Genomic DNA, 18,372 nt, shown 5'->3' on the forward strand with positions numbered 1-18,372 from the left:
CCACTGCACATTCAAAGCAGAAAACCTCCCTCTTCTCAACCAGCACTTGTACTCTTTTTTAATTCTCCTAATTTTTGCTTCAGTAATCCAGTAGGGACACTCCTCATTTCTGGCTTTTCTCATCTTTCTACGCATCAGCCGCTTGACATCGCGTAAGTCAATGTCGAAACTATTTGAGTGTTTTCCTTCATAGATGGTCACATGGCACTGATTAACCATGCTTGAGTCCTGGGCCAGCTTTTCCAGACAAATGCCAATGTCACGCACACTAAACTCATGCAACATTTCAACCTCATACTCAACAAGATGATAAATTAATTGTGATGCCTTCGTTAAATTTGTAAGCGTCGAACATATCCTGTTACCATCATTGTACCCTCCAGGCTCCTCCCCGCAAGGGGGCCCCCAGGTGAAACCTGTATGTCAAGGGTGAGTATCAGCATATGGTGGTCACTAAAGATTCTTCGGGATTCAAGAAACAGGACTCTCTCAGAACAGGAATTACTTTCGAAAAAGTAATCTAATGTAGAGGATTTCTTCCCCATAGGCAATTGTCCTGGGCAATCCACAGTGGTCTGACCGTTAAACATTAATAAATTCCCACTCCTTGAGCATTGGTTCCGTTTATTATTCCCACTGGGCTTTTGCAGCATGCGACTGGGTTCACACATCCTCATTGAGGGCACATATCTTGATCCTGACATCCTGCATTAAGGTCCCCACCTAGCAGGATAAATTCATGTTCGGCTAGTACAGCCCATGAAGAACATATTTTTGTAATGGTCTCATGGATCTCATCCAAAATGTCAATATCTGGGGACACATAGATGTTAATTAGCAATATCGCCATTTGGGCCCTTTCACCACTGCCTGAATGTCCAATATATTCCTAGTACGCATTATCAAATTCAAACTTATCAGGGGGACATGCTGCTTAATTCCTATAATTACAAAAACCAAAGGGACTTCCTTAGAGGCCCCTTGATGCCAGTTGCTGGAATAAAATAAAGCCCTCTATATGGATGTTTGCTGCAAGCCAGGTTTTCTTGTAAAAACACCACATCAAACTCATCAAATAGAGGGAGAGAGCTATTTGGATCCAGAAAATTGGTTTGCCTCTGGTGTTCCAACTTGCTATTTTTAAAGTTAATTTCGCTTCAACCAACTGCCTCATTAGGAACATCTTGAACCATTCCCAGCCCATCGTGTCTTCCAGCACTGCCTCCTCAGGGACGTCATTTGGGGGTTTACGGGACTGCGACCTCTGAGGTCTCCCTTGCTACCATGTGGTCTCCCTTGCTACCCCTAAAACATTTTTTTTTTAAAACCCCTTAAAAATGGAAGCGGCTGGCTTTCTTGTTCACGCCTCTGAAAAAACAGGGGGTTCCACAAGTGTAACACATTGAACAGTGACCCTAAATAAGAAAGAATAAGAAAAACAAATAATTTGTCTTTCTGGAATTCTATACAATAATTTTGAGACTCATTAAAGATTTGGTCTGTTCTTAAACACCTCAAATTCACAATGCAGTCAAATATTTACAAAAAGCATTACGTGTAGAATAAGCATACATTTCGGCCTATGTAGTTGCAGTTATAGCATGTTTGTTCTGCCGTTGTCTGAGTCACGATCATCCCAAGACATTCCATATCAGTGTCATCGGTCACTTGACAACATCCTTGTGCATAAAAGCTTGTGTACAATGTAAGAATGTTTGACCATTGCACATAAAGTGCCCATTGATTTCATTGTGCCACAATTAATGCTTTGTTGTAATGTGTCTATCGTTCCTATCTCCCTGGCATGCTGTTCAGGATGTTTGTTTGCATGTAAGAGGAAACCAGTGCCCAGAGTACGGGATGCCATGTGAGTGCGCAGCTTTCTTGCGCTACTCTGAATTCTTCAATAGACAGTTATGAACCCTCCATTGGTATGTATTTTGCCAACCTCTGAAGCCTGCAAGCTTGACATGTGCCCAACATTGCACCAGACCTGCAGATGAACTGGCCGTCTGTTAAATCTCAGTTGCCAGTTTAATGGTATCCACTAGAAAGTCTAATTTGCTTTTTGACTTTGAGAACATTCAGACATGTAATTGCTCGTTTTACTATACCCAGTAAGATAGCTATAGCCGGTAAAATAGCTGAGTGGGTTGAGCGTTTGCTCCTGCAATGTGTGTGCGTCATCTGCAGGTTTGAATCCTGGCAAGAACAACTCAGCCGTTCCTCCTTCTGTGCTCTATAAATGAGTACTAAACACAGGTCGGGTGATATCGTATGTATATTTGTTCTATATAAAGCGCTTAAGCTTAAGTGCTATATAATAACACATCATTATCATTTGGCTTTGAACGTCTACTTGCATTCACAGTAATTTGGCAATATGGGCCTATACACACTGATCTTAATGATACATATGGTGATCCATTCTTGTATGAAATGTATATCACATTACAGTGATATCAAAACCATATGTTTCGTAGTGACCTTAGGAACAATGCTATGTGATGCCACTTCCTGTTTTGTCAAGGGGTGAAAAGTCATGTTCCAATGCTTCCCATGACGTCACTTCGGGGTGGGGTCAAATGACTTCTCTTCATGTGATGTCATTAGAGGTCAAGGGTCATGTGATGTCACTTCCACTACCGCAGGCATTTTGGTGAAATGACATCCCTGTGAATCTTTAGCCAGCACATTCGCTTTTGGGCTAGGGTTCCAGACCTGGGTTGGCTTCGCCGCAGGTGGGGAAAAAACATGCAACAGGCAGTCTACTACATATCCCGCATTCTGAATGGACCATTGATGGCAACCAATGAGAGAGGGGACCTCTACAGTAGCACAATGTAATCGATTGCTATTGCCTACATTGATATTCACAAGTTCAACAAATCTAAAATCAGCAGATGATAGCACTCTCAAAGCAGGTATATTCTTATATACATTAAGTAGGGTTGACCTATTAGTGAATCTTTCTGTAAATGTTAGAGGCTCCCGACCCATAGTAAAGGTTTTTAACTCTTTCTCAGTGGGGACATGAACAGTTGTCTGGGATGCAGGGGGCTGTGCGACCTCCTGCTGAGCCAGATTTGTAGCAGCACCCTCCGGCAGGTCCTGTACAGCCAACAAAGAGGTCAAATCCCCCCAGACCTGAACAATAATAGGCTCTGACATTTCCACATCAGCTTGAGGGCCATCCCCTAGGAGCCAACTAGTCACGGTGCCAGTAGACATCTGGCACCCTACCCGCTTTGTAGTAGGGATGTTCGTATTCCTCGTTGTGTGTGCTTGCTTAGGCACTATTGACATTGAATTTAAAGGTTCTGCAGGTTGCATTTTAGATAGCAGAGGCAGTTTCCTATTAGCAGCTTGCCTGTGCAATCTAGCTTGTTTACCCAAACGTATTTCCCTTTGTGTTTTTTGCATAGCTAGGACTGGATTTTCTTCTTCCTGGAAATGTATCACTATTGGAACCATAGATAAGTCTTATTCAGAGCTTGAATTACCCAATTCAGCTGTTACCACTGGGACATGGCATTCTCTATCTTTGTTGCCCAAAGCCACCCCTTTTAATCGATCAACCAATGCAATGATCAACACACTTTTTTTGTTTGACTTCGTCCCATTGCAGGTTAGGGTTACAGAAACTTCAGCTTGGCCCACAGATACCTGCATGGTATTTGGAAAGAGATTAGGTGACATAGACAGCCGCTGTGCAGTTACTTGTGTGGCCTGTGGGCTTTGGTGTATACCAGCAACAACCCCTTCTGTTGAGGGGTCTGAACTTGGCAGGTTGCCCGTGAAAACTGCAGTTTTTGAATGAACCACTGCATTTGGGACTCCATTTCTCAGAGCAGTAACTTTCTGTTCTTCCACCGATGGAACAGGCATTATGCAAGCCACAGCAGTCCCTTGCAACTTGTAACACAATGCCAGTAAAGAATTGTTATCTATGTCTCTATTATCAGTGCTTGTTGCCTAGGGATCTAGGCCCAATGAAGGACGCACACACGGAGAGATAGGAGGAACTTCTTTATTCTTCTACAACCAAGCAGGAACTGGCGCTGGCTGCGCACGTGCCCCATAACTCCCTTGCCCACTCTAAACTCCGCCTTTACAACGGAGGGGGCTCATGAGCATTAACCCCTTGAGCCCCGGGTAACACTACCCCCGGACAATATGTCCAAACATCAACTTGACACTCTGTGTCCAAACAATAACTCAGCACTCTTCAACAAGTCTCATCGGCTTCTTTATGAGTCGTCTCGGCCTCTGACCTCGAGTCCCAAGATCTGGCTCCTCTTCAGTCGCCCCACTCTGGCCCATGTCCCCGGGATCTCCTTCCGGGGGAAACCACTCATCATCCCTCTGCCTCCATGGTTCTGGTGAGAGTGCCCTCTGAGGTCCTTCTGTGTTTTCTCTTCTTGCATATTGCTTGAACTGCTGACAGTTTCTGGTGACGGTCCTATTCTGGTCTTCAGCCGTCACCATTGTACCTTTCACTGCAACGATCCTCATGGGGCTTGGAGCAAACCGCGAATCTGTCTTTCTATTCACCGGCTGTTGCACCAGAACTTCATCTCCTACCTGGAGCTCCGGCGGCACCCCTCCTCTCCGTGCATCGGTTCGGAGCCTTGCATTTTCCTTTGCCGCCGCGTCTCTCTGGAGTAGATCATGGTCGGCCGGCTCTGCCTGCGCCGTACTTCTCGGGATGCGGGTTCGCACCTCATATCGGAACATGAGCTCGGCAGGCGTCTTATTTGTGACCTCATGGGGAGTGTTCCTGTAGTCTCTTAACAGGCGGCATAGCGCTTGGTGTGTATCGACTGCGTCAAGCCGTGCCCTCTGTAGGGTCTTCTTGATCGACGCCATGAAGCGCTCCGCCATTCCATTTGCCTGGGGGTGGCGTGGTGTGATCTTCATGTGCCTGAACCCCAGGTGCTCTGCCAGTGTTCCAAACTCGTGTCCCCAGAATGGTGGTCCGTTGTCGGACTTGACCCACTTGGGGATCCCCCACTCACTGAAGACCTCTTCTATCGTCGCCGCCACTTGAGTGAACGCCGTGGAATTGACCACCTTGGCAATCGGGAACCTTGAGTGCTCATCTATGAAGAGTAAAATGTAGTCACCCGCTTCAGTCGGCCCGTAGAAGTCCATGGCTACTCGTTCCCATGGGTGATCAGGTATTTGAGTATGTTGGAGTGGGGGCGGACGTTCTGCAGGGGCTGTGCACTGACAGGCGTGGCAGTTCCTTACCCACTCTTCAACGGCCACATCCAGGAGGGGGAACCACACGTGGCACCTGAGCTGCTTCTTCGTGTTCTCGGCTCCTCTGTGACCTTCGTGCGCTTGCTGACCACCTCGCTCCTGAGTGTGGCGGGGATGACGATCCTGCATCCTCTGAGCAGGATATTATTGTCCTTCACCGCAAGTTCACCATGTACACGGGCTAGCCGTTCGATTTCTTGTTTGTTCACCCCCGGGTGAGCTAGGATGGCTCTGTGGTGATCTTTCCACTTGCTGGCCGTCGTGAGGCTAATCGCCAGGGCTGTCGTTGGGTCTGCTGCCGATGCGGCCGCTACCCTTTCAAGGGACAGCGCCGGAGGCAGCGCCTGGGCCGCCACGTACTGCACATACGCGACGTCGCCCTTCCGTGCAAGCGGGGCCCCTACGGGGTGTCGGGAGAGGTAGTCTGCGGGGTTGAGGTCGCCCCCCGGGCGGTGTACAATGTCATAATCATATTCCTGGAGGCGGATGCCCCACCTCTCAATCCTCGGTGGCATCTTGGTGTGCGGGTTCCCGAACAGTGATAAAAGTGCCTGGTGGTCGGTGACCAGCGTGAACCTTTTGCCGATTATGAAGTTGTGGAAGTGCTCACACGCCCAGACCGCTGCCAAGCTCTCCTTCTCGGCCTGGGAGTAGGCTAGTTCAGGCGTCGACAGCGCTCGGCTCGCGTATGCAACCACGTGTCTGGGGTTAACATCCGCACCACTGGTCTGGGCCAGGATGGCACCGAGGCCTACGGGGCTGGCATCCACTACCACCTCGGTGTGCCACAGCGGGTTGAAGTATGCTAGACGGTGAGCCTCCGCAAGGGCTTGCTTGATGTCCGCAAAGGCCTGTTGGCAGGCCGGTGTCCATTCGAACGACGACTCCTTCTGCAGCAGTTTCCTCAGCGGGTCTGTGATGGAGGCGTAGTGGGGGATGTACCTCGCACAGTATCCTGCCATGCCGAGGAACGAGCGGACGTCCGCCACCTGCCGGGGCTCGCCGAGGTTGGAGATCGTCTCGACCTTCTCGGGGTCGGGCATCATGCCATCCTTGGAGAAGATGTGTCCAAAGAATTTGAGTTTCGTTTTACTGAACCGGCACTTCAAGATGTTAAGCGTGAGGCCGGCTCTCTGAAGGGCTTTGCAAGTGTCGTGAAGTGCCCTGTCATGGGCTTCCTTGGACGATCCAAAGACGAGAATGTCGTCGCTGTAATTAAGCGCCCCTTTTATAGGTCGGATGATCTGGCGTATTGCCTCCTGGAAAATCTCAGCGGCCGATGAGATTCCAAAGTTCAGTCTCCGGTATCTGAAAAGCCCATCGTGGGTCGCAAACGTGGTTATGGGCCGGGAATCAGGGTGGAGCTCCAACTGATGGTATCCCTGATTTAGGTCCAGTTTGGAGAACATTTGTGCACTGTTCAGCAGCACAATCATGTCCTCGATACATGGTCCCGGGTGTCTCTCCCGTTGAATCGCCGTGTTGGCCACCCTCATGTCCACACACAACCGGATCTTTCCCCCTTCCTTGGGTACTACCACGAGGGGGGACACCCACGGCGTCGGCCCCGTCGCCGGTTCGATGATGCCGTCATGGAGCAGTTGCTGGAGTGCCTCCGAAACAGTCTCCTGGAGGTGGAAACCAACCCTTCTGGGATGTTGCGGCACTGGCCGTACGTCGGGGTCGATGTGGAGCCTGATGGGGGGTCCCCGGAGCTTTCCTAGCCCCTCGCATAGCTTGGGGAAAGCACCCACGATGTCTTCTTGTGAGACGAGCGATTGAGTCTGATGAGAAGCTATCGATCCTACAGCGTTCCCCAGGCTGGGGTAGGCCGCTGCGGCGGTGATTACGTCTCCCACATTCACGTGGATCTCGATCAGCCCCAGAAGCGACGCCGTGTGGTAGCTGAGGAGGCATCGACTCCTGGCGAGAGACCGTATCACGTGAATGGTCGCATCCACTTGCCGCCCATTCAGGAGAAGGCATTGGGTGAATTGGCCCACCGTCTGTAACGGGGTGGCAGCTCCCCACTGGAAAATTCTGGAACGGGACGGATTGAGCTGTGGTGGGCATGGTATACGATCATAGTCTTGTTCACCCATGATGTTCACTGTGGCCCCGGAGTCAATCATAAATTGAAATTGGCAGTTCCCCATCTTGAGCGGGATTTGCAGGGCCTCCCTGGCCTCTTTGTTATCGAGTATGAGGTTCACAAACTCGTCGTGGTCGTATTGGTCCTGCGGTGCGTAGTAGGCCATCGCCTGGTCTTCTTGGTAGAGGGTCTCAGGCCTGTAATCTGCAGGAGGGTTGTCATATTCGTCTGTGAAGTGTCTAGGCTGATCAGCCTGATCGTACGGTGGGGCGTATCCTGCCGCTTGGTATTCATCCATCGCTCGAACGTAGCGCCTCTGCCCGAAACCCTGTTGGTATGGTCTAGGCTGACTGTACTGCAGGGGCTGCGGCCGGAAAAGCATTCTGGGGGCCGCCTGGGGTCGCATCGGAAAAGGTACGCCCTCCCTGCAGACGGAGTGAAAGTGTCCTTCTCTCCCGCAGTTGGTGCATCGCTGGGACAGGGCCGGGCAGGACCCTGAATGGGGGAAGGACATCCCGCAGCGGTAGCACTGTCTTTGTAGACGCGGGGTGGACGTCGAAGAGGGTGTCGGCGGCCTGTATGGCTGAGGGCCCCTGTCGCCTTGACGGGGGGGCAGTATGGCGGCCACAAGTTCCCCCGTATCTGCTTTAGGGTTGCTGGAGTGTCCCATGGCTGAGGCCTGCGCATCCACTCTCTCGTGAATGCGGGCAAGTTCGCTGACCTCGGGCATGGTGAGCGGTTTTTTGAGTAGCTGTTTCTTGAGTGCGGGGGAGAGGCACCCTTCGATTACCCTCAGTCGAATGGCTTCCTCTAGCGAGAACGCATCAAATTGGCAGTTCGCCCCTTTCACTCGTAGACGTGTGATGAATTCGTCGACAGTCTCTTGCGGGAGTTGGGTGCACTGGTTGAACAAATATCTTTCATAGTCCCGGTTGACCTCAATAATCAGCAGTCTGTCCAACGCACCAATCAACTTGGGAAATGTATCTTGGTCTGCGGCCGGAATGGCCTTGACAACCGTTTTGATTTCCCCCCCTACCAGGTTGAGGAAAATGTCTCTCATGTTGGGGGAGTCCCCGTCGCCGGATCCTCTCACGAAATGACGAAAATCATCCATCCAGTCGGTCCACCTGGGGCCTTTGGTGGCTTGAGGAGTCATGGTGAACGGCGGGGGCAGACGTAGTTGAATCGACTTCGCCGCCCGCGGCAGTTGAGGAGAGCCCTGGCTGGACCCAGGGTTGGAGGTGCTCATGGCGCCTGGGAGACGAGGCCCGCACGTGCTTAGGCGACGCGTGGGGCGAGGTAGTCGGGCCTAGGCCGAGCCTACGTGCACCCGGCGCCCGGCAAAGGGAGTCCGCCGCTTTTGCCGATTCAGGCCTCTTCAACGGCCAGGTGTCGACTGGCAGGGTACAGGACGGAGGCGTGGGCGGTATCGCTTCCGCGGAGCTTCGGTGGAGGAGGTCCGGCGAGGCGGAACCGGCGGAGTGCCGTGTTGAGCGGAGGTGGAGCAGGAGGAGGAGGTTCGCTGGGTTGCCCACCACGAGCGGGCTGCTGCAGGAGGAGGACTCCAGTGTGCGGGAGAAATCCTCGTCGCCAAATGTTGCCTAGGGATCTAGGCCCAATGAAGGACGCACACACGGAGAGATAGGAGGAACTTCTTTATTCTTCTACAACCAAGCAGGAACTGGCGCTGGATGCGCACGTGCCCCATAACTCCCTTGCCCACTCTAAACTCCGCCTTTACAACGGAGGGGGCTCATGAGCATTAACCCCTTGAGCCCCGGGTAACAGTGCTGGAGACAATAAATGGCACTGTGTTGTTTCCTACAGCCGGCTTCTGTTTCACAGATGAACCGCTGTGCATGCCGGCTGATAGAAGACAGCAATTGTACCTGCTGACGCCTTGCTAACTTAATCATTTGTCATACCAGCGGCCACCGAGCGGGTCTGAACTCGTGCATTATATAGACAATTTATGTCTAGGGGTGGCTTAACTTTTCTAGGCGTCTGTATTCGGGACTTTGTTGGCGCTTATCCTGGCGTTGTTCCCTTCGTTCCCTTCTGATTTTCTGTATGTGCTTACTCGTTTACCATACACCAGACACCCGAACTCCTGAACACACTCTCCTTTGGCCAGGACAGGTCTCCAAGCACGCCCCACGCTGAGCTCCCACTGGAAATGTCAATGCTGGTGCAGGGGGCAGGGAGAAAGGAAACGCGACACCACAGCAGGGGCTCTGTCTCTGGTCCCTGGCTCTGCTGGAGATGCCACGAAAGAGCAAAGAAGGAAAGAAAACAGCCATCCCTTCTGCAGTCATCTACCTCTCTCGCCACTCGCCTCTTGCCTCGACTCACCTCGCCTCAGAGGAAAGGACCACTAAGAGTACTACAAACTTATTAAGTTGTATATAATATTGATGTTATATTTGATTATATTGTGTTTTCTAAAGGTGCTTTTATGAGTCAATTCAGATAAATAAATTAAATAAATAAATAAATACATTGTAAAAAGGAAAATTATGATTTAAGGGCAGACACTTCCACTGTAATCTCATGCTTAAAAATGCTAGGAATATTAAGCAACTCATTAAAATATTAAGCATCTTCCATTCGTTTTCTTAGAGTGTGTTAAACAAATGTGGTTCAGTAGCAGAGCACTTCCAAGATTCCCATGGTTTTATGTAGGCTAGAGAGTTTAATTTATGATTGAAATCTATGGAGAATGTGTCAAGCCTACAGTGTTCTTTGGCTCCAACCTCTATGACTATCTTCCTTGTAGGAGCTGGAAAATGCATTCCCCAAAGGTCTGACTTCTCTATCATCCAGCACCCTGTTGCACCTTGCACTGGATATACAAAAGAAAGGCTATACAGCCCAATCAATGCAACTGTGCTGGATTAATGACGGGCCGTTTTTAGCTCTATAAATAGTAGACAGGTGATGGAGGATATGTATCCCTTTACGAGAAGCTGTTCTCAAGATTGGTTCAGAAACAATAACAATAAAATATCACCTGCAAAATTGGTTTGCCATAACTAACCCTGAAATATTATACAACAACTTGCTGATAGTATTGGAATCATACTGGAACCATACTGTAGTAACTCAAATAGGTATTATCATTGCATACATCAGAAAAAAACACTCACTTCGTTTCCTTAAAGACTAATGTTTGGCTTATTTAGAACATTCGGGTAAAAATTAATTTGTATATCTTTCGAATTAAGACACTTGCATTATTCACATCACAGAGATGGGCCAATGTAGAGAAAACTGTTAACGTTGAAAGGATGGTTATCCAGCTATAACCTCAATAAACTTTAATGGAGTCTGCATGTTATACAGTAATATAACTTTATTTTATTTACATGTTTCCCTTAATATCTTAAATAAGGAATATTACTCATACATTTTTCTCACTGTTTGATTGGAGCTCATCCCAAGCAAACCTATTTTGACCGACTGAAAACCGATACATAAATAGAAACACGAGCAAACATCTATGTATGTGCAATCCCAGTGTCTGCTTTCTGATTTCCTTTTTAGTAATCATTGCCATCCAGCAAAATCCCTACATCATGTCTTTTCTGTCACCAAAACAATGCAGTCTAAAGTCCAGAGATGTTTCTCCATCTGGATATTTATTGTTGCACCCATATTTTCTCTATTGCACTTTTTAGTGCCCCTTTCACTTCCTGGTTCCTAAGGGTGTATATCAGGGGATTTAACATTGGGATCACCACTGTGTAGAAGACCGAAGCTACTCTGTCCTGATCCATTACATAACTTGATCTGGGTCTAAGATACATGAAAAAGACAGTCCCATAGAACAGAACAACACAGAAAAGGTGTGAGGAGCAGGTAGAGAAAGCTCTGCTCCTCCCCTCAGGGGAGTGTATTCTCATGATGGACAACACAATGTACATGTAGGAGATGCAGATAATAATGAAACAAGCCACCAAAAATGTGCCAGCCACAAATACCAGCAGTGCCTCATTAAGCGATGTGTCAGAGCAGGACAGTTTTAGTAAAGGAGGGATATCACAGTAGAAATGAGTGATCTTATTGGGTCCACAGAAAGATAACATGAAGGTACAACTTGTGTGTATCACGGCATTAAAGAAGGCCACTGTGTAGGCACTGGCGGATAATAATATGCACGCTTGTTTGGTCATAATGCTATTGTAGAGCAAAGGATTACAAATAGCCACATATCGGTCATAGGCCATAGACACCAGAAGAAACACATCAGTACTACCCATAAAAAAGAAAAAAAATAGTTGAGTTCTGCAACTGGACAGTGAAATAGCCTTTTTGTCTGAGAGGAAATTAACCAACATATTTGGGGTGATAATAGAGGCGTAGCAGAGATCTACGAATGCTAGATTACTGAGAAGAAAATACATAGGAGTGTGAAGGCGTGGAAAGGTTCTGATGAGTGCCATAATGCTCAGATTCCCCAGAATGGTGATGATGTAAAATAGGAGGAACAGCACAAACAGTGGAGCCTTCAGCTTGGGATCATCAGTCAGACCAAGAAGTATGAACTCTGTTACTGAAGTCCAGTTTTCTTCTTTCATCTGTCATGCAGGACCTGTCGGGAAAAGATGCAATAATAATTATTGTTCCATAAAAAATGACAACATAGCTGGTAAAATGCATGTTTTTTACATAAGTAATCACACAAAAAAGAGATGCTAAAATACCTACTGCATAAAATATCACCCTGTTCCCATTCCTGGTGGTGCTTTATCATGTATGCTATTCCATTAGGCATGTATATGCGTTCTATAGCATCTTTTATGCACTTACTTGATGTAAATCATACTTTCTATTGGGCAAAATGTGCATGTAGACACTCACCTCAAGAATATTGAGGTAGGGGAACACACGAAATTCAAATGTATTCATTGTCTTTAAAAGGCTTCCCTTCTTGGCATCTGATCTGCTCTGCACTATTTGTCATGAACTGACTTCTACCAATTGATGGATCGCCATGCAGCCAAAGAAGCTTTGCCCCAAATAAATATTTGGCATTGCAAAGAACTTCTTGAATTCTAATCAAACATTGTCAGATAAGCTTGAGATACATATTTCCTCAAGAAGCACAGCTCTGAAAAGAGAGACTTGGCCATTCAACTGTTTAATATGTCATTTTATTTGTTTTGTATAGCACCAAAGATCCAGAATACTGATTTAAAGCACAAATCAGGGGCACATAAACAAAGAAATAATATAATGGTCAAGACTGGATTCAGTTAGGTTACATGCCTAGTGTGACTTTGCATGTAGTCGGTAAAGTGTCAGAATAATTGGTTGGAAAACCATAAACAATAAAAGTATAATGACAACATTGGACACAGAATGTAGGCGTGAGTTGTCAGCCATGTGCAAGCTACTGCGGTTCAGAAACAGTAACAAATAGGTTAACATGTAAGAAGAGTGAAATCAGATAACATTTTGCCTAGTGAAGGAGGGCAAATTCAAGATCACAGTCTAGTATATGTGATAACCATCAACCATGAAGTAAGCCTAGGAGTGCGGCTAGGTACTTGGAGACTATTTGGGAAAAGCTGCTAAGGTGTGGCCAGTGGGAAAGGATGGAGCCAGAAATGTATTAGTTTAGTGTCGTGGTACCCCATGTGATTAGGTGGCCCGTTCGGCAAGCCAGGATTTCAGATGTCTTAAGTTGGATTCAGTTTTCAAGTTAGTAGGCGGGGGTATACAAATGTGTAACTCCTTTGTCTCACCACTATGTCTTACTCTTTTGAAACAAACAAGGTGTAGAAAGGTTGTTGTTTATTGTGGATCACAGGGTTCGGTTAGCAATGTAATTATTATTGCTCTGTGTGTCTGCACTATTGATCTACTGAGCTGTTAGACAGGGCATCTCCAAAACATTTGCACACTTACAATGAGGCTGACACATTGTGATGAACAGTTGAAAATATTATGTTGAGATTGAATAAAGAATGAGCTTTCAAAGTCACATAGATCTTCTTCATCACAGGATAAAAAGCAAAACTCAAACATTTGTTATTTATATAGATTTTAAATAAATCCATTTGACAGACATTTTAGAAGTCATTTAGTCCAGCAAACCAACAGGATGCACCCAGCAGTTCCTATTTCCACAAGCATCAGGCATTTGTTTAACATTTTACACATTTCAGTGCTCACTATTCTGCACCCTAAGCTTAATGGAGGCATTGGCAACACCACAATCTAAAAAAGGCAATGTTGGACTAATCCGACTCATGGAATTTTCAGCCATTTTCGTCATTGTGGCATTTGATGTCCTGTCGCTGAAATCACCATAATCATAATTAGTATTAACAACAAAATATTCTCTCTCTGCATGCTTTCTGAAGATTGTTCTATGCTGGATGATCCAATCATAAAGCTCTCGTTAGTTCTGCTTCAGGTGGGAACACATATGGCATGTGTACCACATTGTAGGAAAATGTACTCCCAAGACCATTCAGGGGTGTGTTATATAGGATCATACAAAATAGTTTCATAACTAAGCAAGATGACTTCCTTAGTGAAGCTCACAGTCGGACTTACCTGCCCCAGGGTACAGTGCTTTTCGTCTCTCTCTGCTCCTGCTCTATCTCCCAGAAGTCTCAAATTCTAGGACCACATAGAGTTCACAGGAGTGGATCATAATGGTAGTTCTATGTCAAGAACATTGTGGAAAAACTGTCACACCTTCCTATATGGGGCGGACTTTATAAACAAGATGAATACATGCTTTAGTGTCCTATTGCTCATAGACTTGTAGTCCCTTAGTCCTGTTCTTTCTCTGACACATGCAGGTTTAAAAGATAGGCAATGCCGGCTGTTAACCACACAGGAGATGGACTTACGAGCAGAATACTGGAAGGTGGTTCTGCCCATGCCCATTTTTGATTCTAATCCTCTCTAAAATGGTGAACAACTGAAAAGGCCTGAATCCAAGAAATGTGTGTTTTCTACTCAGATTTCAAATCCTTATTAGCAATGGAACTCAAACCTTCTTGCAATTAAATTGAAAGCCATGATACAGCAAGCATCACCTAGCTCTGTAAGCTCCAACAAAAAGCTAAACAAGCTCCCAAAACAGATAGCTTTAAAATGCCATAGAATCAATTAATTAGAGATGAATGTGAGTATTCTGGAAGATACTTGACTTTCCATTGGTAAGAAAAGGCAATTCCTCTCCATCAACAACTATTCAAGGTGTTAATTCTCTGTTTTTCATTTACAGGTGACATCTTTCCTTCACTGATTATGAATACAATTTATTAGAAAAAGTGGATATGGACTAGTTGAAAGCTAGTACTGCCTGTAATGAATGATAGCTATATATCCTTGATCATTTCGATTAGCTGACACGTTGCTCCAAAAAAGGTCTGACAACACAAGTTTAACCTTTAGTCCCATTGGTTTTTAGAGAGGAAGTGCCGAAGCCAACTGTACTCCTAATTAGAAATAAAGTAGACATCCTATACATGCATGTCATATCAACGGGTTAGCTGATGGGACAAAAAATTACTTTTCCATATGGGCAACAAGAATAAACAACCCCAATTCTGATGAACAATAACGGTTCAAACCCATGGAGTCAAAAACTCAACCATACAACAGCAAATTTCAATTGGCTGCCTCTATGGAAAAATATGCCTCAAGCAGAGACAGTTAATTTCATTGAAAGGCCCCAGCCTCATTCTATACATGTAACAATTTATTGGAATCTTTTTCAGAAAGAAATGTTATCCCAGAAATTATATTGGATTATGGAACAATGGCTTGGATATGTCACTGCATTTAATTACAGCCATTCCTACAGCACAGCAACCTCATCTTGTACTACTGGATTTCTGGATTTCCTGCTGTTTTAAAAGTCCTACTTTTGAGAAATAATAACCATGTGTGTGGACCAAATAATCACATATGTGAGCATTTTCACATAATGCAACACTCTAAAAGCCTATCTTAGAAGCAAATAAATTGGTTTGCAACTTTTTAAAAAAATAGAAACCATGACATACCACAGCTTAACAACAATTTGCACTAAATGCAGAATATATCACGCAGTGTTCAAATATATAACCATGACATGCAGCAACCTATGAGGAAAACTTCTGTAACAGTGGAGGTAGAAGCAGATTCTGTGCAGGGTTATAAGCAAGTTTGCTATCATTAGTAAATAGGCCCACATCAATGCTTGCAAAGAGACGTACAGCAACATACATTAGAGGCTTAATAATCAAAATGGGTCACACAATGGAACCCTTCCAAACGACATTGGAGATGTCATATCAAAAATGGTATTGTTCTCAGAATGATTCGTTGAGAAATGTTTAAAGATACTGTATGAGCCACATTTACTGAACTAAAGATTAAAACTGTTATGATGATCCCTCCAAAAATGAAGGCAGACTTGCCAGATGTTCATGCCACAAGAAGAAGACAACAAAACCCTTTACACACTCTTCCTAAAAATGATTGAAGAAATTGTAAATGCGGCGAAAATCCAGCACCAACTGCGACTGTTGGTCAGTCACAAAAATGGGAAAGTGCACCTCATTATGGGGCTTACAAAATTTGTGTGCTATATACCTTAACAAATCACTTCCCAAAAAAAAATATGGTCATACAGAGGTTTGCAAGGGAAGACTCTCTGGAGAAATTTTTTAAATGCTAGGAAATTGCCTTAAAAAAGCAGTAGTATGCTCCCTTGCTGCAGAACACATCTTCTACTCGAAGAATAGGCACAATTCACAAACACTGCACATGGTGTTATTTATTTAACAAGTTATATGTTCTTTTCAAGAAAAGTATAATTGTACTTACTTGCAGAAATTATAGAACAGTATAGAGCAATGATCCCGGTATGCCACTGCATTTAATTACAGCTAGACCTGCAGCAGAACAACTTCATCTTTTGCTCCTGTATTGCTGGGTTTGTCGGTCTTTTGTAAATGTTGTAGTTTTCAAAAACCAATCAACCACACATGGGGTATTTTCATATATTGGAACACTGAAACACTGTACTCACTCTAACCAGCAAACATCTTACACCCAATGATTAGGGGGAAATTCACAAACATTGTGAAGAGTATTATTTCACCTTCTAAAATTGCTGGTGACATACTACTGCATACAAGAGGTTAATGTTACTCATATCCGCAACAAAATAATAGCAAATATTGAGAGGCTGTTATTTGTTTCCCCCTCTCTGTCAGCAAGAATCATTTTCCAGAAAAGTAAATGCAGTGCTCAAAAGTCTAACACGTGATCCAGAATGCCTGCATTAAATCAAAGATAGGGAAACTTAAATAAATGTGTTTTTTAATTATAGGGCACAAGACAAAAATGCAAAATATAATGCTTTCGCTAATAGTAGCAAAAGAAACAATATGGTTGGGCCTTCCGATGTGACAACATGTGCTAGAGCAGCTTGGATGACAATACTGTAGAGATGTACACGTAATGTATTTCTGTTTTTTCACTACAGTGACCACATGTTGATTTGTGCCATAGCTGAGACATATTTACACCCGGCATGGAATTCGAACCGAAACCATTCTTGTGAAGGCAAACATGGGTGCTCCCACTGTTGGTGACAAGGTTTATCTTGTGAGTTATTGACTGGTTGCTCACATTAAGGCACACTTTTCTAGAGCACTAGCATGTTTCAAATATGTAATACTGAAGCTATATAACGAAAGGAAAGCTGCAACGTTAAAGGAAAGCCACCAACAAATGTGCAATTTATACACATGCTTTTATGTGGGCAAGTTTACATTTTGTGTGATTATGTTTATGATATGATTGTATACAGGATGCACGTTATTGAGAATACACCATAGCCAAGTCTATTGTTTAGCTCATTCTATGAATAGACTATCAGACATTCTGTTATCACGAATTTCTGGTCCAGTCTATCATGTTTCTATAGATAGTATAAAAAGGAATACATAACAATAAAGAATCATGTAAACATTAAGCTTCTGAATATTAATAGGGCACTGGTAATGGTTCTAAAATAATTGGATTATTATTTACAAAGGAGACAGAGCTAGTTAATATAGATGCCACATGTACACAGAACTCATAATATTGGAGTATCTCAACAAGGACCCGTCATAATTAAAAATGATTAATATCAAATTTAATGAATCACAGATTTTTAAAAACAAATTAAATCATACGGTCCACAATATGTACATACATTTTGAAAATCTACACCACAAACAAAGGACATGGACAACAGTTACGTGACAAGCTTTCAATAGCTAGTTGCCAGTGTGTCAAGAGTAAACACACCGAACACCAAGCGGTACGTTTTATATACAGTTTTACGCACCCAAAGTTAATTAGGGTTAAATGTGTCAGCAAATTGGTCACTCTGGTAACAATCCAGAGTGTTGGCTCGACATGTTTCAGTTCCTAAACTAGGTATGGAACATTCATCAGGAGAAACATAAATGACAACGTAACCAAATAATTCTAATCAACAGACAAATATTAATATCAGAATATTTCTTGGCATCTGTGGGGTAAAAAACAAACAAACAAGGCAAGAGATGAGCTAACAAATAGCAAATGGAGTTGCCGGTTCTGACTATGAACAAAGGTATCACAAATAGAGGGGATAAATACCTCTAGTGATGCCTGTGGGTGCTCTCTACTGAGTGGTAGTAGGAAGTAGGAGTCCGGAATCCGGTCCAACCTAGGATAAACAAATATAGATATCCATAAGAGCGCCATGGGTAGCTCTCAAAAAGCCGGAGATGCGCCAAAACAAAGCGACTATCTGAGCCGAAGAACGGCAGAGGTGCCTTCCCTAGATAATTAGAGATAGAAATGGTGAAAGAGACCTAATGGTAAAAAACCTCTAAATAATCATATGGTCGCCATATGGGCAGCAAGTGCGGAGGGGAAGCCCAGTCCGCTCAAGGAAGAGGGGACAAGATGGCAAGAAGAAGTGTCACCCCAAAAAAAGTAGTAATACTCGTCCTGTGTCA

General features: G+C 44.9%; 1 protein-coding gene across 1 annotated transcript; it reads right to left on the reverse strand.

Moving 5' to 3' along the window:
- Positions 1 to 10,998: 10,998 nt before the first annotated feature.
- On the reverse strand, positions 10,999 to 17,853 carry LOC138514532 (olfactory receptor 5J3-like). The gene is made up of 2 exons (XM_069629999.1): positions 17,601 to 17,853; positions 10,999 to 11,937 (listed from the first exon to the last, which is right to left on the reverse strand). The coding sequence occupies exons 1-2, from the start codon at positions 17,607 to 17,609 to the stop codon at positions 10,999 to 11,001; spliced, it is 948 nt and encodes a 315-aa protein (XP_069486100.1). The 5' UTR covers positions 17,610 to 17,853.
- Positions 17,854 to 18,372: the final 519 nt, after the last annotated feature.

Source organism: Ambystoma mexicanum, chromosome 12 (genome assembly GCF_040938575.1).
Source record: "Ambystoma mexicanum isolate Mex_15411 chromosome 12, UKY_AmexF1_1, whole genome shotgun sequence".
Lineage (NCBI taxonomy): Eukaryota > Metazoa > Chordata > Amphibia > Caudata > Ambystomatidae > Ambystoma > Ambystoma mexicanum.